This window comes from Rattus norvegicus, chromosome 3 (genome assembly GCF_021556685.1).
Source record: "Rattus norvegicus strain SHRSP/BbbUtx chromosome 3, alternate assembly SHRSP_T2T, whole genome shotgun sequence".
Classification (NCBI taxonomy): Eukaryota; Metazoa; Chordata; class Mammalia; order Rodentia; family Muridae; genus Rattus; species Rattus norvegicus.
Window position 1 is genome coordinate 63,436,326 of NC_141536.1, and position 25,162 is coordinate 63,461,487.

Here is a 25,162-nt window from a genome sequence, read left to right on the forward strand (position 1 = left end):
TGGAAGTGCAAGCACTTCTGCAGAACAATTAACTTAATTAACCAGACAGCATGAATATTCATAAGGCTGTTAATGTCTCCCACATCCAAGCAGATAAACGTGATGTAATGACTTCCTAGCCAAGCATATCTAAAATTCTCATGAAAGCAGCGCCTACACATCGGCTCTTTGCCTTAAATATCAGAGAAATTAATGGTCCCTCGGCAATATTTTATCCTCCTCAAATTAATTGGAAAGCACGAAATTTATTTATGCAAACTCTATAGGAATATATGGTTCGGAGCCATCAGCGTGTAGATTAAGTCTTGTTTTACAACAACAGGATTGATTTTTTATTTTATTTTATTTTTTTATTTTTATGTCCTCTCAGGCTTTTCCTTGCTAACTCCCCAACCCCCTTCCCTTCTAATCAGACTGTTTGTATAGTTCCTGAGCACCAGTTACCATAGCAACAAGCACCATTCCTAATGGCCAGCAGTTCAAACACAGGCTTTCCCACATCTGATACATTTGAGTCTGAGGATAATTCAGCGGCTTAGTCTGTTGGCTCAGTGGAGTAATTTACTAAACACTCTCCCTCTGGGTGTCTCTCTCCAGGAGGCAAATGGCTTCAAAGGCAGATTGTCTCCTCACCGGCAGCTTGGAAACTTCCTGCCTAGCTCTTGATCCTCTTCTCCATCAAAAGCTCTGACTAGGCATAGCATCCTTATATTAAACAGCCCACACGTGGCTGTCCTTTCCTATTGGACAGAATTAGCAAGCTGCAACTCTTATCCAACTACCAGGGTTTGGCAGCCTGCTGCATCTTCAAAACAAAAAGATGGCAATGCCATTCCTGGAAATAGCCACTGAAAAACAGGGTGTTTTCAGATGTGAAATGTGCTTTGAAATTAAGCAGGGCGGCGGGCGGGAGGGGGCGGGGGGCGGCAGCAGAAATCCTCAGGGCCTCAACATTATGCATTGTAAAAAAATTGGTTACATATTACAGACATGAGCATAATGACTGACTTTTATAACCAGCTCCCCTCCATGTCACACACACACTTCTTAGATGGTGCACTTTCCGATTTTTGAGCTGCGGTGGTTAGTGAATGACCTCAGAGATCCAAGTGCTAATGAGAAGCACGGCAGCCTGGGCACATACCCTGCCAGGAAGCTCCCACCAGCCACAGGCAGAACTACCGAAAGGACACTGAAAGGGTCAAGAAGTAAATTCGGATGAAGCAATCATCTAAATTCCATCTCTTCCCTACCTCCTTCAGTCAGAGCCGTTTATTATCTTCTTCAAGACCCTTATTGGTTTTTATAAGTGCCTTAAATTGTCAAGATGTACTCTAATCTCTCCCCATTTAAATTATTGGTTATGCAAAAGACTTTATATTTTACAAAGGTATTTGGATCCGTTTCTGTTTTTTTCCCTTTAATGATCTCTATAAGTAGCTACTGAATAACATATACACTTGCAAAATCACAAATACAATTTATTGTAAATTCACAATTTACAATAATTGAAAGCTAATCTCTTCCAGAATCATCCGCATGTTAAATACATTAGTACAGCTATCTCTGTAATAGCAAGACGCATAGCATGGATAATTCTAAATGTATGACACGATATGGCTATCAAACACACGTTGAATTTTCTTCAACCACACATGTTTTTTTTTTGTTTTCATATGAAAAAATATTTTTCCTAGTTTTGTCCTAACAATTTTGCATAATGACTTCTGTGTTGGTTAGTTTTGTGTCAACTTGATGTAAGCCAGAGTCATTTGTGGAGAGGGAACATCGATTGAAAAGATGCCCCATCAGATTGGCCTTTGGGCATCTTCTTGATTGATGATTGATGTGACAGAGCCCACCTCACTGTGCGTCACGTAACTACTGGGCAAGTTGTTTGGATGCCATGACAAAGCAAGATGGACAAGCCGTGAAGAGCAAGCCAGTAAGCGGCATTCCTCCGTGGCCTCTGCTTTATTTCCTGCCTCTGGGTTCCTTCCTCAAGTTCCTGCCCTGACTTCTCTTCATACTGCACTACGAGCTGTAAGAAGAAGCCATGAGATGAAATAGACCCTTTCCATCCTCATGGTGCCTTACTGCAGTGATGGCAACGCCAACTTGTTTAAGTGGGAAAAAAGGTAGCGAATCCCCTCTATCATTGCTCAGTGGGATGAGTGAATTACATAAATAATAAAATACTCTTTTCTGAATCATAGCCTTTCTCCATTTCCCTGGCTCGGACCTCTGCTTTCTCCCAACCTTTCCCACAATTAATTCTGTACCCTGCATCAAAATGAATCCTCCTAGATTAGGCTCCATTGAATGGTTCCCCGGATCTGAAGTGTCCCACAGTTCTCTACTGCTTCTCAGGTCAAACGCAGACTGCTTTCTGTGGCATGCATGCAGGACGGTCCATCAACTGTCCTACTATGACACCATCACCTCCCATTAAAGGCTTTTTTTCTATTCTGCAAGTGCTTCCAGGGCATTCCTTTGCTTTTATTATTTTTGCAGGTAAAAATATCATCTTTTCATGCCATGGTGGAACCTACACATTAGGTGTTAGACTTTTTCATAGTGAAATAAAAATTGCACTGACTACTGCTTAAGTGTCTATATACCCTTTATGCACATCAAACTTCCTAGTGCAATAATCTTGTAATTGAGTGGATATTATACATGATTCTTCTGATGTAGATTAGAAAAAAATCTAAAAGGTTAAATGACTTGTCCCAAGTTTCACATATGCCTGTGGAAGGACATACTGGAAGTCAAGTGAGGCTATTTCAGAGCCAAAGTTGACCCATTTGACTCATGCTATACTCTGTATATTAGGAGATAGGAAACAGGGTGAAAGAACGAGAGCACTGTATGGGTTTGGCTTTGTCAACATGACACAAACTAGAAGAAGGCACTTCAGTTGAGAAATATATCACACTGGCCTGTAGGCGAGACTCTGGGCTATGAAGTACTCTTTTCTCATTAATGAAGGATATGGGAAAGTCCAGCCCACTGTGGGTGGTGCTAGTCCTGGGCTGATGGTAGCTGAGAAAGCCACAGAGAACAATTAGTAAGCAGCGCCCTTGCCCAGCCTCTGCTTCAGTTCTTAGCTTCCCCACCTCGACCAATGGGATAAGCCCTTTTCTCCCCAACTTAATTTTAGTCAAGCTGTTTGGTCATAGCGATAGAAAGCAAACTAGGACAAGGAGCAGTTGAAGGAACCCATAGCTATGCCTTGCCTGCTGGAATTAAGCCAAGTGGAAGCTGAGCTCCAGTGAGAGTCGGGGAGCTGTCCATCTCTACCCCAGCATTCTTCTGAGCTCTCAGGAGCAAAGCGTGTGCAGCTTCACTCGCGGATCCATCTCCACCAACACAGACAACACTTCAACAAGGAAGCAAGCAGAAGGAAGCAGGATTAGTTGACATTCATGACATCTAGAATCTAAAACATTTTCTAACCTCACTTACACAGTGCCTGTGTCTGTGTAGTGGATAAGATCACTCAAAATAACTTCAAATATTTAGCCATTGTCTCAATGGCTCAGAAGACACAGCACTGCACAGGTCCATACCCTTTATACAACCAGAATTCTCCAGAGTTCTCCATAGACAAAATGGTTGACTTACAAAGTATTAAAAAAGTGAAAATACCAACTTAATCTAACCAGAATTTGCTTGCTGACGTTCAAAGGCTTGTCACTTCCAGTTCTTTAACTTTATGTTTGCTTTCAATGTTTTCCATGAGCTCTATCAATGTTTCATGAACTCTGTTAAAACCCTTAGCCATGACTATGTACATGCTGATGTCTGTGTGTGATTTGAAAGGACCATGTAAACTCTTCCCTCCAAAAATAAAAAACATGGGTTTAGCTGAAAAGGCTTGACTCTTGTAAGACATAGGGTAGCAGCACGTGACTACAAGTGACCTCCATCATATGTATGTAAACTCATTGCTAGAGTTAAAGATGCCCTTCCTGTGAGTATTCTGCCAGACAAATAAATAAATAAATAACCTGTGACATTTTGTTAGGAAAATCTTTTGAAATAAATTCAAATGATAACTGTAGCAATAAAGTAACAATGATTAAGTACCATTAGTGAATATCAGTTAGTGAATGTGTGTGTGTGTGTCTGTGTATGAATATACTGAATATATGTAATATAGTGAATATATATATTCACAATATAGTGAAATGTATATATATATATATATATATATATATATATATATATATATATATGAATGACATATACTCCATACTCTCCAGGTATTAACTTATTTAAGTGATACTTGCAGACAATAGATATTGATAGCCTCCATTTACAGACCAGGAAGCTAAGGTTTAGAAAGATTAAGTAACTTTCCAATGGCTACCCACTAGTGAGTATCTACACTCTCATTGAATGTATCATTCTCCATTCTATATATGAAATCCAGAGAAAGTAGCCTCATTGGAATTGCATTACCTTGAAAGTCAGTTTGAACCACTAAGGTCAACATGAAACTGAAAGAATTAGAAAGGGATATACCGATTTACGTCAACAACTACTAGGTCACTATTAATCTTCAGTGTGAACTTGAGTGGGTTTGGGATCAGCATAGAAACACACTTCTGGGGTAGTGTACAAGTGTATTTCTAGAAAAGATTCACTGACGAGGAAAATGGTTGACCATGGGCAGCAACATCCTGCAGGCTATCCTCCCTGATTAAATACAAACAGGAGAAAGTGAGCTTGCACTAGCATTCATAGCTCTCTGCCTCTTGTCTATAGAAACAATGTTTCCAGCAGCCTCACAGCCCTGTCGCCCTGCCTTTCCACCATGAAGACTATACCATCTTTAAACTGAGCCAAACCACACCGCTCCCTCCTTACCCTGTTTACACTTAGGTGTTCTGTCACAGCAGAGAGAAAAGTACTAGCCCAACTCTTAAGATTACGTCCAGGTTTGTGACAGGAGCCCAAGGAATGTATTTAGTATAAAAACATCAGCAAATGGGATACTATAAGAAAAGAAAAAAGTTCACCCTTTTGTGATAAGTTTACTTTACACTGAAGAGCTACTTGAACTATTCCTTTGTATCTGATAAATCTTGCTGTTCTCAGAGCAAGGAAACTTTGCCCCTGGCCTCAGTACGATGATTCTTTCTAGAACAGTGGGGTCAGGGTGTTTGTTTATTTCCTCCTCTAAAAGAGAAATGGCAAAGGTCTAAAAGGACTGTTTGCTTAGCACTTATCACAACCAATGTTAAGTTTGAAATGTTGGATGTCAGGTCGCTTTCTGACTCTGAGTTTGGCTGAACACAGCAGCAACAACAACGACAGCAACAAACCTTATTAACTGATACCAAGGTCAAATTGAGAAGATGTCAATGTTAGCCAAGTAACATTGTATTATGATCAAAAGAAACAAGTTGTGCAATCCAGGAAATTGAAATAAAAATACAAAGGAAAAGCAAAGATCAGTATACTAACAATAACGTAAATATTTCAGATTGATTTAACAGTGTTCACCTTACAGTGAGTGCAACTCCCGCTTTGAGCTTTGAGTCTACACAGCTGACACGCTCTCTTCTTTGCCATTCTATAGCATAAATAGGGGAAATATGGAGCCTGAACCTCCCCCAGATTTTAGCCATGGATCCCACACTGTTTGCTCCAACACACTGGAGTGGGGCACCAGCTGTCAGGAGTGTTGCTCGGCTGTTTCTCTTGGCTTTGGAAATATGTCACAATGTGTCTTCCCAGAAGCATATGGAACTCGTTTTTAAAAGCTCTAAAATCTTAGGAAATAGTATTTCTTAAACACCATCCACCAAACTGTTCTTACTTTGCTGACTAAGCTATACTGAAGCTTTTTTTGGATTGTAGCTTCTCAGACTCCTGCCTAGAAGCCACAACTTACCAGCCACATCAAACCAACAAGTCAAACAGACATGCCCCAGACCAAACTCCTGAAGGAAGGAGATCCCATTCCTGGTCAAAATGAAATGCTATGTTGGGTCATGTCCCATCTTTAAATCTTTTGTACAAACTTTTTTTTCAAAACAATATTCCTGTGGCCACTCTTTGAATAGGTTCAATGCAGGACATTTTGGGTCTGAACAATTCTTGTTAAGAGACTTGATCAGTGTTTACTAAAAGAATGTTTCCAGTGTTCTCACAGTACTCTGTGTATTTCTGAGTAAGGGGAATTACAATTACACTTTAATTAAGTGGATTAATCCAACCATGTCAGGTTCAGGAAAACTGAACCCATCAAAATAAATGAATCATTTAAATATTTAGAACATAGATGACTCCTAATGGAAATTTTAAAGTATTACCCAAAGTAAATCAGTATACCATAAAGTCAGAGCGACTTGAGGAACTCGCCTAGTTCATATGACAGGACAATTTGGTTTAAGAATGTGTAATAGTGAAAAGTTCTATGTACCTTTTAATATCACAAAATAATTTCTACATGGGAAATAAATCAAAAGATTACTATGTTCAGCTAAAGGGAAAATTCTTACTCTACACTTAAACAATCTCTCTTCCTTCTGCAGAGGGTGTCTAAATCCCTGTAATGGTGGAATTTCCATAAGGAGATGCTGACAGATACCACATCCAGCAAGGAATCTGGGGGCACCCATGAGTCATTTCAGTCCGTTACCATAATTTTTATCTAACCAGGGTCCAAAGCAAAGACTTAAGACAGCCTCATGGTCTCCTTGCACTTCAGCTTGGGACTGTTTGCCACACAAGTCGCTCAGCAGTCCGCATGACTTCCCCCAGTCTTATCTTTTGAATGTACACTTCCAAGATAACATCTTTAACTGTAGCCTATTTATCCTTCTGTCCATCTCAAGGTATGAAATTATAAAGCAATTCCTACCTAGTTCTCTTGTGACTAATGCTTATACAGTATACCCATCTAGATTTACTCCCTTTTCAACCTCTCTCTCTCTCTCTCTCTCTCTCTCTCTCTCTCTCTCTCTCTCTCTCATTCAGTGCTTCCTTTGATGGCAGCACTTCCCTTCATGTATCGGAAGCATTATTAAAGCTTTCTTTTTACTCTGGGGAAAATGAAGATCAACCACCTTTCTATATACCTCACAGGTTCACTGGTCTTTTCTTGCCTCCTCCCCATCACCATGTGGCAAAATCATATACACCCCACCCTTTTAAGCTCTCAGATAGCAAGTCTCACACAAATATCCTCCCCAAAGTAATATGTTTCGTTGTATATGGTAATCCACGACATTTGCAAATCAATTCAGCATCTCATTTGACTTGTTCCTACTGTTCAAATGCCACTGAACAATTTCAGCACACTCTAGCAATGCACTGGAAACAAACAAGTTTCCGGTGCCTCTATGAATGTCTGTGACACCTGCTTCGGGGACTGCCACCACATGGTATTTGCCATCATGTGTAGTGTCATCATATAGCTGCTATTCTCTGGCCAGTTTAACTCTGACCTGTGTACACGGGCAGTGAACATGGTGCTCTTCCTATGCCTACACTTCTTCAAGCCTGGCTTTACCCCGCTCATAGCCTGGACAGTCAGCAGTATAGTGACCCTGACAGTGTCCAAGATCACACAACAGCTGTTTTTATGCCAAGAACATGATGATCACAGGTGACCCATGCCACAGCCACTATTTGATTGTGACCATCATCTTCCAGGGCCCCACGTCCATGAAGGAGGTAGACATGCAGATGCCGGCCATCCAGAGCAAGAATAGCAGCTACTTTGTGGAGTGGATTCCCCAAGACCATCAAGGTGTCCATGTTCAACGTCCTGCCATGGGGCCTGAAGATGGCCTTACTGTCATTGGCCAGAGTGCCACACATCCAGATGTGCTATTCAGGCATATCTCAGAGCAGTTCTTGGCCCTATTCCACGGCAAGGCCTTCCTGCACTAGATTTCAGGAGAGGGCATTAGTGAGTAGTTCACTGAGGCCAAGAGTAGTATAAACGACCTGTAGTTTAAGCATCAGAAGCACCAGGCTGCCAATGTCAAGGACGAAGAGGAGGGGTTTGAAGATGAGGATGAAGAAGAAATCAACAAATAGGGGACAGTGTGGCGCATGACTGCTCTTTACCAGCCCTGAAGGTATAGGATAGGTACCCTGGTCTAAGCATCTCACAGGCCCCTTGCAAACCAAACATACCGCTCTGTTCCTCAGGTTACCTGGGGCACTGTCTTCCTTTAACAGAGAAGAGGCAGTCCCACCAGACCAGGGAGACTTTGTACTAGAACACTTGAAAGCACAGTAGGGGGCTGTACAGGCCTCAAGAAAGTAAGCGCCGTCCTTTAAGTGCCCAGCCATCAGTGGTAACAGGGGGCAGTGGGGCAGGGTACGTAGAATAAGGATTTGTTTTTCGTCCTTAGAAATAAAAACTAAAGCTTCATAGTACTGCTTAATTGAATATGCAATATAAAAGTCTGTGACAATCCATTCATAGTAAAGTGCTAAACCTGTAAAAAAGAAAACCCATTTACTTGTCAATAAATTATGAGATAATTAAAGCCAGCATACTTTATTCATTCAGAAAATAGATACATTGTTACAAAATATCAACCATAATTAATCACAGCAAAATTCACTACTAGATAGCTATAAAGCTGTCAGTAAATTTGTAAAAGAGGGCCATAACATCATTATGCCATATGATGAATTTAACAGCTTTCATCGGTGTTCTTATAGTCACATGGCCAAACCCAAACTCCTAGGATTATAAGTGCAAATACATGCACGTTAAATGTAGAGTTTCTCAGTATTTATGGTTACATTTTTCTTTTGGATTATCAATGCCAGTTCCTGAGGGATGGGTGACCATGATATATTACCATCAATCATCAGTATGTGGCTAGCAACTGAAAAGTATCAGTCCCAGATAAGTGATTAAAAGCTAACAAAACTTTTACTAAAATAATTTGGACAGACATGAATACCAAAAATATAACCTACCCATCAAATCCCCGGAGTTCACATTCGTCAAGCAGAGACAGGGCATGCCCTTCATATTCTGTTACTATAAAAAAAATACACACAAAAGTGAATATTTAAACCAAAAAACTATAGTTTTACAGCTTGGTTTGGCAAGATATCATTGTCATGTCATAAAACAGTATTTATTCTCAAATATCTGAATTATAGGAAAGAGGATTAATTGTTCATTGTCTGGTGTGGTTTATAGCTTTATAAAGACCACAGAGTCATTCCAACTATGTAAGTTACTTTGGGATATCCAACACAGTGTTTAGAGATTTTTTTCTTAGTGCCTGTCTATTTAGTTTTCCCAAAATAAGACAATTGGATGCTTGGGGACAGGAGTATTTTGAAAATACAGCTGGCATTGAATTGTCCACATTAAACCACTTTGGCAACCTCACATGAATAAATTAGTCAAAGGGTTAGTATAAGATTATATATCAGAAGTTGCTAGATTCAAGAAAAAGGAAGGAAGGAAGGAAGAAAGGGAGGAAGGAAGGAAGGAAGAAAGGAAGGAAGGGAGGGAGGAAGGGAGGAAGGGAGAAAGAGGAGATGGTTATGAAAAATAGAGTTCTGTCATCCAGATGATGAGACCCCCGAACCTAGAGGGAGGGCGATGTACAGGACCAGAGTCCAGGTCCACAGAGAAAACGAGTCTGTCACAGCACATCTCTGTTGCCACAGTTGCTAATATCCCATGCAGCACTGGAAATGCCAGTGAAGACAGGCTGAGTGGGTGCACTGCAGATGGCACGGAGCACCATAGCACATTTAGCATTTTCTGGGGCATCCCTGCCAGAAGAGGCAACCCAGCCGTATCCACCCATCAAAGGTTTCTGCTGACTGACATGACACTGCAGATGGATTTTTTGTGTAAGAATGTGCATCATTATATGCAAGATTACATTAATCTTTCATGCCTGTCTGTCCCTGGTGCCAGCATGGCTTGAGCTTCTATGATGATGATGTTTTTGGATATTGTTAAAAATTATTAGTCTTGGTGTCAGAGAGGATCATTCTGTATCTAGTATTGTTACATTGTAATTCTCCAGAAGCATATTCACCAGAACAAAAAGCCCTAGGAAGTTATTAAAGGAAAAGTATAAGAAAATTAAAATATCAATATTCATAAACTTTCAAGGTTACATTATCATAAAAGATGTGTGCTGATAAGTCATTTATAACCTACATATATAACCATTTACTACCTTTCATTGCATGTAATAAGTACTCCTATGCATATGTTGAAGATCATTAGAGTTGTTAAATAAAGAACCACATAAGGCATGAAGAAGTCTTCGCATCTAGGTTTTATACCAAAGCTTACTTTTAAAAAATATTTAAATGTTTTTACAAACATCACTTTTAAGTTATGCTTAGTTAAATGTATTTTATTTAAGCAAGAGCTAAACCAGTCTATTTTTTCTTTAATATCTCAAATGAAAGTTGACTATACACTAACATATACATAACATGTCTAAGCACAGAAATCTTTCTAAAATTCTTTTATTACTTTTATTTTATGTACATTGGTATTTTGCCTACAAGTGTGCCTGATTAAGAGTGCAGGATCCCCTGAACTGGAGCTATAAACAAGTTGTCAGCTACCCTATGGGTGCTGGGGATTGAACCAAGTACCTCTGAAAGAAAAACCAGTGCTCTTAGCCACAGAGCCATCTCACCAGCTCCTAAGCACAACGATCTTAATGGGTGTTGGATAAGTAAAGAAAATCACATTTTTGACTGAAAAAAATATTAAAAAATATAAAAGAAAATTGACTAAGAAATCCACGGGTGTAAAATGTTTTAACAAGATGAATAAAATTAATGGCCTCTGGGGATACGTAACATATTTGAGTGAAAAGAATATATGAAATAGTAAAAAGTGATCGTAAAGAAAAGGGTAAACTGTGGTTTATATAACTCTGTGGAGTAGGGAGAATCGAAATAAACAAGACTGGCTGTTAGGGTTCCTACAGTCAGACAGAGCCTCGGTCATCCTTCCACAAACAATCATGGAGACAGGATGCTGAGCGATTCTTTTAAACTAGGATACTGCTGCCTTATCGTAAGAAATCCACACTCTCCATATTGGAGATTTTAAGAGTCTATGATGTCCAGTTCTTTCACTGCAGCACCACTCCACTTCAGCATAAATGTTATGAGCTCGAAGAACAAAGTCTTGGGTGAATAATGTCTTGAGGTTAATACTAAACCTCCATAATGAATTTGTAATAATTTGTAATTTGCAGCCAGATGCACCTTTCATAACTTGGGCGCCTACCCATTGCATACACTTTATGGCTGATTTCTCCAGGTAGCCTGGTTTTCGACTGGGTGAAATAAGGAAGAAGAAGTCGACAAAAGTAGAGCCACACAGAACAAAGGAGAAATAACACAGTCACAGGGACCTAGAGCCGAAGCACAACCCCATGAAAAGCATGTGCGTGACCTCATAAGTGCTCCTCCTGAATAAGCCCTGTTCTTTCAGGAGGCAGAATTATCTTGTGACTAGGCATCCCCAGGGACTCTGAGCTGACAGTGATTGTGGCTAAGTTCTGAAAAGCTTCTTTAAACCGCGATGATGATAATTACCACGAGCGGGTCTAACACCTCTGTCAAAGCAAAGGGTGACTGCAGATTAAAGTACCTGTTGTGAATGCACAGAAGGGCGCAGAACTTGGTGACTCCCACCCCAGAAAGAATGCATTGCTTTTGTGGCATTACAAGGGACAACATTAACTACAGAGGGTAACAATTGTCAGAAGCGAACTGTCAGCTCTCACGTTCTCTGTACTGTGCAGTTTATAACTAGCACAAAACCATTCAGTCCGTAAGACAGGCAAATGTGATGCGAGCAGTGCTCCTGATCAGTGAGCTGTGTAGCCTTGGGCTGGATCAACTGATAGGTAAGTGGGCATGAAGGAAGCACCTTCTCTTATGTGCACGAAGGCATTGAGAGTACACTTCAGGGTCAGTATTGCTCAGTACGTGATACTCTGCCTCTAGCTTAGGGCCCCAGGCTAGGCTCCTTGATATCCACAGGGAGAGCTAGGCACCTGCCCTGGACTAGGCATGCCCTGTAGTAGGCAATGCTACCTACTTCAACTCCTCCCTACCAGGGAAACTGGAACTCTCTGATCTTGAGATAATTTTCTTTGACTTCTCTTCTTTCTTGTTCCATGCATTATCCTGTCACCCCATGACCTCTCCAAACTCTAGCATTTTTAATGGTATAAACTTTAATGCCTTTTATTTAGTTTTATTTTGAGAGTGAGAGGGAAAAACATGTCATGTGTCAGCCTGGACTTAACATTCATTCTCTTCTTTGGCTGTTGGGCCAATCTATCACTAGAGTGAATATCTGTTTCTCCTAGGCATTTGCAGGGCCTCGCTGATGCTCTTGCCAGGTAAGAGCCTCTCTTGGTGGAAGTAGAACCTTGGTGGGCTACAGTTTTAACTAAAATATTCCAAAAAGTGCTGATTTATGTTTGGAGGTGGTTAGGGATTCAGCACAAATCGGAGTGAACCAGTATAAATTTATTAATGTGTAGGATTTGCGTTTAAAATAAATGTGTGAAAAATTATTATCTATAGGTGTAATATTGCACATCATGTAGAATACTTCCACAGCATTGCCTCCTAATAAACTATCATATAAGATTTATGTGATTCCGATTCTACTTGGACTCACCAGTGCAGGCCTGTGTTAAATCAATGGGCATGCAGTAGATGCATGCTCTTTTGCATTATTTTTCGTACATTACTTCCCATTAAAAGGCGAATTGAGTTGGGGATTTAGCTCAGTGGTAGAGCGCTTGCCTAGGAAGTGCAAGGCCCTGGGTTCGGTCCCCAGCTCCGAAAAAAAAGAACCAAAAAAAAAAAAAAAAAAAAGGGTGAATTGAATCTGGCTACATAGTTTCATGAAGATGAAACTCCTAGTCTAAGGACCACACTTGTATGGCACTTTAAGCCAGGTAGGTAGAAAGGTTAGAAAGCTCCCAGCAACCACACGCTTGTTATGTCTGATGCATAAAAAGGAAAATATTTTAATGTAAAGGTTTTGCTGATATACAACAGAAGATCCCCTCACAAGCAAAGGATGCAATTGTGTGTTTCTGCCTGCAGGAGGAGTGTTAGGCAAGTAGTAATTACCATTTTGCATAAATACAAAACATAATTGTGCTTTCTGAAATCATATGGAACATTATAATGTTAAACACAAATTGTATGCTAAAACATAAATCATACTTAGGAATTTGGAAAATACACAGTGCATACCTCAATTACCAATATGACTGTAAGAAGAAAATCACGTATCCCTAATTCAGTTCAAGACTGAATGTCTCCCCTCCTCTTCCTCCTCCCCTTTTTCTTCCTTCTCATCCCCTGCCACCTGTTCCTCTCATTCCTCCTCCTCCTTCTCTTCCTCCTCTTTGTCTTCCTCATCTTCTTTCCCTAATTTTGATTCAGCTGGTGGACCCATCTTTGCCAAACTACATTTTAACACTATCATAAAACACACCGCAGCCACTGTAAGTCAAGGTGTGGTAAGCAAATCGCTGAGTGCGGGATGCGATTCAGCTGTGTCTAGACTCAAGCTGGATACATCGCTGGGGGACCTTCCCAAAGCCACTTCACCCTTCTCCCCTAATAGAACTCATATCCTATTCAGGTATCTTCCCCCAGCCTTCAACGGAAAGAATCTACCCTCAGGTTATAGGAAAGGAAACAACCGCCCTACATTGAACACAGATAATCAAACCGAAAGAAATTTTAGCTTATGTTAGGGTCTCCTCTTCTGACATGTACGTGCCTCTCTTCATCCCACTAGGCAAGACCAAGAAAGGATGAAATTTAGTGGTCAACTGTTATTTGAAGACAGGAAAAGGCATATTCAAGACAAATTCAAACTTGTGAAGGTATAGCCAAAATTACAAAATAAAACTCCCAAGAGGCTGTGATATCATGGATCCCTTTGCCACCCCCTCCTATCAATCCTTTACTTAAATATGCCTGCTACCCTCCTTTCTCTGCCTCCTTGGGTTCTTAAGAAGTCGCTGGTTCATGTGGTTTTCTTGAGCCCTCATCAAAATTAGTATTGCTTTCAGACACCACAAGTTTTTATGTGTGTGCCTAAACAATATTCAGGCTTTAGTATCTGTTTGGATCCATAACTATATACTGCACTAAACAGGAATGCTTGTTTGCGAGGTTTACCTCAAAAGCTGGGGCACAAGTGGCATCGTTGCCTTAAATTCCAAAGTATATAGTATATAGTGCTTTGGTTCCAGTGATGGGTTCATAAACTGACTGATACATGGTAATGCTCATGTGTGGTGCTCGCATGTGGAAAATATAAGAGCTGCTAATGAGCTTGATATTCATTTAAGTTTAGATCTCAAATCACTCCCATCTTTGGAACTATTCAATAGAAAATAGGGATGAACCTGAATTGTTTATTTCCCTTGTAAGTGCTCTCAAAGTCATAGCCATAAAAGCTAACATTTTTTTTACTATAAAAACAGTTCACTTGAGGGTATTTTTGTGTTTTGTTCTTATTTTATCGTTATTTTGTTTGTTTTTAATAAATCATGTATTGCTTTATAGGTCAGGTTGGCCTCAGACTCCCCAGTCTTCTTCCTCAGTCTCTCGTGTGCCAGGATTACAGGCATGGGTTGCCACATCAGGTTCCTCCTTAGCGCCAGTAACTTCTCTTCAACCTCTATGCTGACAAATGCCATAGGAGTGATGGAGCTTTCCACAGAGTTTCTTTGGGGAGCAACTTCTTTCTACTAGAGCCCTTCAAGACACTGAATTTCAGAGACCCTATTAACAGTTTAAGAGCCATTTCCACCTGTTACAGTTGAGCAAACCCAGGTCCCTCCTTGAGAAACATGTCATTAGGACTTTGAGACTCAGACTGGTTACATAGTAGACTCTATTGCCTACAGTGTGGACACGGATTCCTTCTGCTACGGTGATGCTATAAGGGATTAAAGCCAGGAAGTTTCTAGCTGTAAGCAATGTCACCCTTCCTGGTGGACCTAAGTTGAATTTTAATAAAGCAGGGGAATTTGGTCACCAAAATGCAAATGCCCAAAAAAGACATTACTGACATTCTTTCTATTAATTTTTTGATATCTAATTCCCATCTCCCTTAGCAAGAGGCTAGGTATACTCATATTCAACAATGGATCAAGTTCCTGGTTTCTCCAAAATCAACTAAAACCAGCAGCACAGTGCTTAGTTTTGACCTAACCAGCAGGGGTCAGGGTCAAAACCAAAAAAGAACAAACTACTGAAGGGAGGAGCCACAAAAAAACACTAGGCAGAAATGTGAAAATAGCACACAGCCTCTTGAAGATGTCAAAACCCATAGTTTTCTTTCAAATAATCCCTAATAATTGTTACCGTGAAAGAAGTCACCGTAGTCAGGGTTTCTACTGTAGCGACAAAACACCATGACCAAAAAGCAAGTTGGAGAGCAAAGGGTTCTGTGACTCAAACTCCCATGCTATTCATTATTGATGAATGTCAGGACAGGAATTCAAAAAGGGCAAGGTCCTGGGGGCAGAAACTAATGTAGGAGCCATGGAGGGGTGTTTCTTACTAGCTTGTTCCCCATGACTTGCTCAGCCTGCTTTCTTATAGAACCCAAAACCACCAGCCCAGGGATGACACCACCCACAAGCTGTCTGGCCCTCTGCCTTTGATCTCTAATTGAGGAAATGCCTTCAGCAGGATCTCAAGGGGGCATGTTTTTTAACTGAGGCTTCTTCCTCTCTGATGACTACCTTGTGTCACCTTGACATCCAAAACCATCCGGTACAGAATATCACCCAGTCTAACATATTGTCGTTTCAATACAAGATGGTACAAGAAAAGAATGAAAAAAGCAAACGAGAGAATGGTAGCTGTGAAGCTGGCACGGGGTACAGGACACAGGAAGAAAGCCCTAGTGCTATGAGAGCTGTCCATGCCGAGGTGGGACGGCTGTGGGCTCCCTGTGGAGTGTTAAGCAGTAAAGTAACACGCAGACAAAAAAGAAAACGCACTTGTCACATCAGTCTTTATGCCCGCAAGCTTCAGCAGCGGCTCGACCTTCTCATAGTAGACTTGGACAGATTCCTTTCTGTGACTCTGAGGGTTGAGGAGGATCTTGAGAGCCTTTGGCCTGTTTGCGAAACCTAAAATGAAAATGAGTAAAGTTAGGCTGTCCGTCAGAATATCACACACGCATCTCAATGGCATTTGCTATTTGCGTCCTATATTCTTGCTTGGATGTGGCTTCATTTTTAACCAGCTGCTTTCCTACAGGTGAAACCCGGTGCGCTCCCTCTTAGAGTAAGTCACGCATTATAAGAAGTGTTTTATTTTGTTCAGGAAGAAGGATACGAACAGCAGCAGTAACTCGCAAACACACGAGCAACGCTGATGGCCGCTGGCTGACTCACTCGAAGATTAAGCACTGCTTTGTGGAGACAGGCTGTGAGCTGTGACAAACATGGAGGTGCATTTCTTTTCCTCCGATATATATATATATATATATATATATATATATATATATATATATATATATATATATATACTGGAACTGGACACCCAGGGACAGAACTCAGCGAGCAAGGGTGGGTCACTGTTATCAACCAGTGCAGTGCATGCTGGTAGCTAAAAGGAGGCTTTAGGTCAGAGTTCAAATCCCAGGAGGGGGAGGGGAGAAAGTGCTTTTCTCTTGGGGAATGGGAAAGCGCCCCTCCCCAAAGGCAATTGGTCACTGTGCTGCCTCACAGTTGGGATTGAGATTTGATACTGCAATTTTCTGGGCTCACAAGATGCTTAGCACTGAGAACCCACTTGGAGCAGGTGCAGAGCAAATTGTCTGTTGTTAGGAAGGGGCAGGAGCCAAAAGGAAGCTGACAACCATTTCTTTTGTGGTAAGCTGCTCTCAGAAGACAGCATTTTAAGGTTACTAAAGCAGTTAACATTTGTTTTTAATAAAATCGTCCCTAAAGATAAGTGAAAGTAAGTGTCCATTTATAGCAAATTCTATGTTTTATATATTACGCATGGAATATTTTTCTCTTTCATGATATTTGAAGTAATGAACTTATTTAACCAGCACATACTGTTTTGAAATCAGGGAGGGCTGGGGATGAGGAATGGAAGAACCATGTGGAAGTCTTTGGACATTTTTACCAGGAAAACTTCAGGGTCTCTGTTTGGATGAGAAGCTTCACCGGCCTCCTGGTTACACATGTTGAGACCCCCGTCCTTGTCTCATGCCTTGCTTTTTCTAGTTCTCGTATCTGAATGAGCCCTGAGAATCCTATATTGCAAGTGCTGGCTCCTGGGCCCTCTGTATTTCTCACCACCAACCCCTGGTGGGATAGGGAGGGCCCCCGCCCACGCCAGCCTGTGCTTCCCCTGGTTTGAGTAGCTCCAGCATTTCACTGTTCGAAGCTACTCCGTCATCTCTGCTGTGGACACTGCCGCCCAGATCCCTTAATATGGCTGTGAGAGACTGCAAATGCCACCCGAACCCAGTTCCTCTCCTCTTCCATTTAACCTTCAAGAAAGACTTATGGGACCTTTGTTTTCTAGCTGGCCAGAGAAGATGCAGCTGGTATGAAACAACCGTGCAGGGACATCTAGACTCAAAGCAGAGGCGTGAAAAACTTTGGGAGTTTGTGTGGTGGGGAACTGTATGGGGATGGGAGTTTGTGGGGTGGGAGTGTGTGGGGAGAACTGGGGATGTACGGGGGTGTTTAAGCCAGTGTTGCTTCTCAGGGGTCTGGAAAAGCCCTCTTGAAGAAAGGAGTGTTTGCGTGGGGCTTTTTATTCCCATCTAGAATGCCTTCCTCCACTACTCTCCAATTCATAACGGTCCGACAAGGCTGGAACTTCTAGACGCTGCCAGCCTAAGTGAGCATACGGAGCTCTGTTAACACGGGCTTTTCCTGGGCTGGGCTTTTCCTGGGGGCTTCAACTCCCTTATGACAACTCTGGCCATTACCCTGCATCAGACGCCAAAGCCGCTTCTGGGCCTTCTTCCTTCAGGCAGTTTTCTGTTTCTGTTTCAAACAGGCTTTAAAAAAATTAAAAATGCTACCAGTGTTTTTCAAGGCTGGCTCCAAACCCCACTTCCTCCCAGGAGGGAGCCTTTCTTCATCGTCCCCGGAATTGGCCCATTTCATTGTTCTGCTTCCATTTTACTCCAGGCTCCTCCATTAACTTGTTCTTGTAGCATTTATACCACAGGGTCTGATGGAACATCTTGGGGCTTCCACTAACCAATCACAATTCAGTTAAAAAAGGGGGGGAGGGGGTTGGGGATTTAGCTCAGTGGTAGAGCCGCAAGCGCAAGGCCCTGGGTTCGGTCCCCAGCTCCGGAAAAAAAAAAGAAAAAAAAAAGGGGGGGAGGCTTGACGGTAATTCGTTACAGTGCGCCAGGCTTTTTTATGCGTTCAGTTTGACAGGTTACATGGACACTAAGCAAATGACAGAAAAAAAAAAGAAAAGAAAAGCAAAAGAAAAAAAAACAAAACAAACAAACAAAACCAACCTTATTTTCATAAACTAGAAAAATTGATTCAAGCAAGAAGTAAGAGATCACCGATCCACCGGATGACTATTTACATAATCCTCAACTTTCCCCCTTACAAGATACTGAAGCAACGGCAGCTGCATGTTGTGAGACTCTCGATCTGACAGGAATACTGTTGCTGTCTCTTAATGAAGAACTAAGCAGGCAAATGTCTGGTTTGCTTTTGTTACACCAGGCCAGAGCCAGGAGCCGGCTCTAAACTTCAGGCACCAATAGTCAGAAGTAATCCTCCCTTGTCCATCTACTTTAGTGGTCTACATTAGCCTGAGGGTCTACTTTCTTTTGTCAACAGACGGTCTCCATACAGTTGGTGTTGTATAACCTGACTTTAGTTTCTCCATTTTTCTATGATCCTAATTTTGTCACCAACACCTCCGTGCCTGCTGTGTATCAGGCAGAAGTGGGGGATCTAAGGTTCCATTACTGAAGCCCCTGTCCTTACAAAGGTGACATCCTAATGGCTGGACACAGAAACAAAGGAATTCAGACTAGGCCAGAGGTATCTGTTCTGAGGACAAAGTCACAGTATAGGAGAGAGAGGTGTAGGTGACTCCCCAGTAGGGAAAGGCAGCTCTCCCAGAGCTTTCCAGTTAATTCTAGGGACTTTGTTTTTTGCTGCTTAGAAAGAGATACATGGTGAATTTTGAGCAAAGCAGTAATATAACCTCTGGTCTTAAATAGGCTCACTCTGGCCTCTGTGTAGAAACTTGTGTTCTTCTTAGAAGAACCACAGGAAGACAAAGTCAGCACAGCTGGCTCACATTCTGAGTAGAAAATGATTGTTCTTGCATCAAAGTGGGTGCCATAGATGTTAAAATTAGATTTTGCACGTATTTTAAAAGTGGAACCGAAACAGAGAGATGCAATGTGTGCCACCACTTCTTATACAGAGTTATGCACAATGCACCTCTCGGCTTCTCCCACACGTACCCACCTTTGACCCCTTGTAGGCACTTTTCCCCTCAGGGGTCGTATCTAAAGGGTCAGAACCTCTTCCACTTTAAAAATATATGCAATATCTAATTTTAACATCTACGGCACCTACTCTGATCAGGGCCCACTCGGACTACATAGAGAGGTCTGGATCAGCTAGAGCCGTATAGTGGGACCCTGTTAAAACATTAGCAATCACAGAAAATGATTATGGGGGAGTGTTTCAAGTAAAAGACTCGAGGGCTTTGATGGATTCGACATGGAGACTGACAGAACATGTGTGAAAATATCAGATTGCCCCCAGCGTAGCATAGCAGAGTAAGTGCCAACAGAGGCTTTAGTCTTTAAGAGGAAGCACAAACGAAAATGAAAAAAACAACAACTTGTACAGGCAGTGCAAACCGGGAGGGAGGAGGAGGACAGTAGCATCTCCAGGGATGAATGGTTCACAGAGGTGGTCACCCTGTTAGAGGACTGCAGGGGGAGCTGTAGGCCCTCAGGAGAGCTGGGGCACTCCTAAGTCAAGAATGAATCCATCTGTGTGTGGGGTGTGGTAAGCAGGTGAAAGTGTAGGCTTTGCTAATGGCGGATCATTCCTCCCAGAGGACAGAGTGAGGGTGTCTGAAGCTGCAGGAAGCAAGGAACAGTGCTGTGTTAGTCTTGCAGAGCACGAGAGGATGGGCTCAGTAAGGAGGAGTCTTCTTTGGTGTTGGGGTAGAAATCGCACTGTTTATAGTTCTGGCTAGAGGGTTTGCTCCTAAGCGCTGTGGATCTGAGAACGTCTCTCTTCAGCCTCGGGCAAAACTAGCAGAGAAGCAGCATTGCCCAAGGCTAGTGCTCTCTACAGACCATCCTGGCCAGCTGACTACACTGTTCAAACCTGAAGCCAGGTCCAGGTGAGGCCTTAGGCCAATGCTTTCCTCTGCCCCAAGGACCTCAGTGGAAATGTGAATTTGCGAACCTTCTATAGACAAGTGAAAGGATAAACAAGGGACAGACCTCCAAACCTCTTTAATCTGCAGGTTGCAGGACACCTAACTCCCCTCCTGGGGGGCGGACACTCAATAAGGCTCTAGGAATCCTTCCAGAAACATGTAGGCCTGCACAAGCAGTCCGCACATGTACCCTGTGTCACCCTTGTTTCTGGTCACTGGTTATTTTAAAGATGATTTGGGGGTAGTGAGATGCCTCAGCGGTTAAAGCACCTGCCTCCGAGTCGGAGACCTGGGTTGGATTCTCTTTGACAAAGGATATGTAATTAAGACGTCAATTTCATTCTAGTTTTAATTTAGTGTTTTCTTATGCGAGAGGTTGGAAAATGCGAATATTTAAAAGTTGCTTCCATTTTTCTGCAAGCTCGTACACCATGCCATACTTTTCAAGTGAGTTCTCTGTGCTCCCCTGGTTGTTTTAGTTATAACGGTGCTGGGGCCTGTAGCAAAATCGCGGTTGCTTGTTGCATGGTGAGAAATGCCTTGGTCTCTGTGCAATGGTCTCTTTGGCCTTGTGTATTTTACTTATGGCTTTTCCTGCTCAGATTTCCATTTTATGTACTTCCCACTGAGTTTCTCTGGCATTTACTCTATGGCCCCTGAATCTTATGTCATATTTAAAAGGCCTTTGGGACTTTAAACACCTCTATTTCTCTTTTAATATTTTTGTGGTCTCAGTTTTTGTACTCCTAAAGATTCTATCTGAAATTCATTCTGGCAGAAGAAATCAAATGGAAATTTGACTTTATATTTTCTCCACTTGGCAGCCCACCTGACCCAACATCACTCATTAACTGATCAGCCTTTTCCCATGGATTCTGTTTGTTTCCCTGATTAATAGCTTGGATTCTCCATGTTTTATGCTAGGGTTTGTACCCACGTAGCTTGCCTAGGAGATACAAGCCCAGCCCCAGCCCACAGAGTTCAATGCCACCCTCAGATGCACAAAAATGCTGAAGGTGCGGCTCCTCGGTATGAGTTCGGAGGGCTGTTCATTTAGTCACGTGTACCGCTTTGCTGTAGGTGCTGTTGATATCTGGAATGCTGGGAATTCACCTAAAGGCCTTGCACATGCTAAACACTTGCTTGAGTCATACCCAAGTGATAGTTAAAATCAATTTATCTAGCATTACATATCCTTCTGGTATCCTATAGGATTGCATTAAGATAAATTGACCTTAAAGAGTTTTATGATATTCAATTTCTTTAAAAAACACATATTTCCACATAATTACTTCTACATTCCTCAGGACCACGATAACTATTTTCCTATAAACGTTGAACAGCTGTACTGTTTCACCTTTTCTGTTGTTGCTGTCAATATAGCTTCCCCCATCCATCTCCTTCCTTTATATCAGCTCTAGAAATCAAAACTACTGATTTCTGCCCATAAACTATCTTTAATTCTCCCACTTTTCATCATAGGGTTTCCCTGTAAGCTCTTAGGTTGTTATGTTAGCAACTACTTTTATCAGCAATAATAATCATTTTACATCCCCTCTTACCAACTGTTAGAAAAATCCACTTGTTTGGTGTTCTGTCTGCATCCGTTGGCCCCACCAGTCTAGGCCCCGTCTACGCATACTGATAAAAGACCATCCTGTCATCTCCAGTATGTGGGAGGGATAACTTGAGTGTTTTCCCACAGAAGTCAGACACATACTATCTGGCTGCTAACATATCATGTCGTATGATTATTAGCATTCAGATCCAGGGCCGATCCCCGTCTTCCCTTTTCACATGTGTATTGTCATGCTGACGTCAACTCCATGAACACACTGTAAAGAGAATCAGAGTTTTGCCTCTTTTTCTAGGCAAAATTTTTTCCTTTACTAATCAGGAAGGTCCTTTCCAGGGCAGCAACTCATTTTTTAAAGTCACATCAGGATGTCTAGCGGCCAGGACAAACTATCCTAGCAACCCTTACATCCACTAAAGTGTCAATGGACCCAATAATCGGGGTTCTTCCAATATCAATGTCTAAGAAAACACAACAACTGGGGGAAAAATCAAATATCATTTAAATATAACTAATTAAAAGAAAGACATAGAAATTAACCAAAGTATATTGTAGGAAACGTGATGGTTTTGATAGGGACCAGTGATAATAAGTAAGTTTGGAGGATAATGATATCTAAGTATTCATGAAATGTCTGGTTTTAAAGGTACATTTAAGTTAGAAATTACATTAAAGTTTCATCAGGTAGATATATTACAGCGTCTATGATCTACTTTGTAACACAGTGGTACTGTGTCTAACACAAACATGGGAAAGCAGTAAGAACTATAATATCAAGGTGATGTACACACAGGTACTGTTCCCGTGTTATTCCTATTGCTGTGATAAAATACCCTGACCTAAAAGCAATCTTGGAGGGGGGGCTGCTTATCTTACAGTTCCATGTATTGCAGTCCATCATTGCAGGAAAGTCACAATGGCAAATACTACCTTTCCATTTCCTGGTAGCACACATCATCATTTAGGGGACTGGAAGTGTATTTATTTAACCTTTTAAATTCCTCTTGTATTAGTAGGACAGGATCCCCTTGCATCAAAAGCTTTGCGTTCTACTTTTTTTCATACACACACACACACACACACACACACACACACACACACACACACTGAGAGAATAAAAATAGAAAAATATAAAACAGATTTCAGTTGCATTAAAGAAGTACAATTAACAATATTAACAAGGTAACAAACTGTATTGTAGAACAATTTCCAAAATGCTATGATATGATATGAAACAGACAAAAGAGCATAGAGCACTTGTGTTAATTGCTCAGGTATAGCAAGGAAAGGCTTAGACAAATACTTGGTGGAGAACCAATGATCTCTCAGAACCGGGTTTCATGATGGCCGTCTAAATTTGTTGGAAGACGTACTGAGCATGTAAAGGGTAACCACTTCTTCACTGCCAGGTTCAGGTTTCCAGCCTCCGTCTCACATTGAGAGGTAGAAAGTTAAAGTTGGCAGAAAATATTTAAGAGCTGGCAAATGCTTTTCTAAACTAAGAGCAGCGTAGGGAATACATGCTGATCCTTTTGCTCAGAACGTAAATCATTTCACTTTCCAGAAACAAACCAATCATAACCCAAGGCCAGCAGTAGAGCTGGAGTGCCACGCTGCCCTTCGTATAGAGAAAACGGTTTGCTTTGTGAGGCAGCCTCCATTTTCCAATCCTTGTCTTGCACTCAGTGTGATGTCCCTGAGCTCCACTGGGCGTTCAGCCTTCGTCATCTCACGAGAGAAAGGAAGACGCTGAGAAGCAGGGGGCCCAGAAGACAGCACTGGCGGGGAGCAATGAAGCCCAGGCAAAATGCACCCCTTACTATTGCCAGATGATTCTGTGAGCCTATTTTCCATGAAAAGAACGAACTATGTAAAAGCACTCTGAGACCCTGAAAGTGGAGTGAGGCAGGTAAGGTGTGGTCCCTTAAGGTTTTTTGTTTGTTTGTTTGTTTGTTTTTTAATGTTTTTAAAAAAAAAGTGCCAAATAAACTAAAAGGGAATTTTTTTGTTTGTTTGTTTTTTGTTTGATGAGAAAACAGGTATGCTTTGTGGACTGAACAGAAACATTTTCACAGAACATGGGAATATAGAAACAGGACGAGGATAGATGTCAGACCAGCAGCTACAAAGAACCCAGTGATCAACATTTTATCCTGGCACAACACCAGGCATCAGATTCAGGACCTCATCCAGGGACAGACTGATTAATATAAAGCTATACTGAGATATTTAAATCCCCACCCCTTAGAAAAATATGAATTTCACAGTGGCAGCGATCACTTATTCATAACTGTACAATGGTAAAGCACCTCCCCAGTAGATAATCCAGGATTTAAATAGAAGCACCAGTCAACATTAATATGCAACTGACTGGATTCTCAGTCCCTTGGTAACCTCTCAATTCATACTCTGGAGTAAGGACCTTTTTAGCACGCCAGTTTGCAATGAACCAGCAGTGTAAAACAGAATGGCCAACTGCTCCTGTGTTAGTAACAAATGTGCTAATATGTACTAGTTTAAACTTGATCTATCAGTGAGTCAATGAACCATGAAGGGTGGGGGTTAATCAGGGTGTTCTCCAAACAAAGGCTCCCGAGAGCTGCAGGGACACCACCCCCAGACTCACATCTGTGCCGCTTTTTGAGTTTGGGGTGTGATGGGAATGGCAGGGTGCTCAACACAAGTTAGGAGCCCAGGATCCTGCGATAGTTTTTCAGATATTTGCAACTATTTTACACAAGAAGGCAACCAAATTATTAGAGAGCTAAAGGCCAAGCGGTAGAAACAAACTCCTCAGCTAACCGCTGCTAGAAGCACCGTTTGAGAGTTTCTGAGAGTAAACCATGTCCTGTTAATGAGTAACAGCAGTGGTAAAAGCCTTTCGGGGAAGACCTCACTATTTCCCAGCAGAGCGTAGAGGGGAAGATAGTCTCTACCTTAGGTGATTTATACTGAAATGCATTGATTCCCCTGTATTGTCAAACAGAAGCATATGTGTACTGAACTTTACTCCTAGAGATATAAACAATTCTAGTGCCACAGTCTGACTCAGTTAAAAAATAAAATTTGCATGCAGCTTGCCCACGTGAACAAATCTTTTTCTACCAGCTAACATGAAGGGAAGGA

General features: G+C 41.6%; 1 protein-coding gene across 3 annotated transcripts in view; it reads right to left on the bottom strand.

Moving 5' to 3' along the window:
* Cerkl (CERK like autophagy regulator) overlaps positions 1-25,162 on the bottom strand; it is a 102,073-nt gene that overhangs the window by 19,701 nt on the left and 57,210 nt on the right. For all 3 annotated transcript variants that reach the window (XR_015684440.1, XM_087655141.1, XM_087655140.1), the window contains exons 3-5: positions 16,044-16,175; positions 8,962-9,025; positions 3,240-3,382 (exon numbers count right to left, since the gene is read on the bottom strand). Coding sequence is in view for 2 of the 3 variants with exons in the window: in XM_087655141.1 (XP_087511267.1) it covers positions 3,240-3,382; positions 8,962-9,025; positions 16,044-16,175 (339 nt within the window). In the remaining variant the exon portion in view is untranslated. The remainder of the gene's footprint in view (positions 1-3,239; positions 3,383-8,961; positions 9,026-16,043; positions 16,176-25,162) is intronic.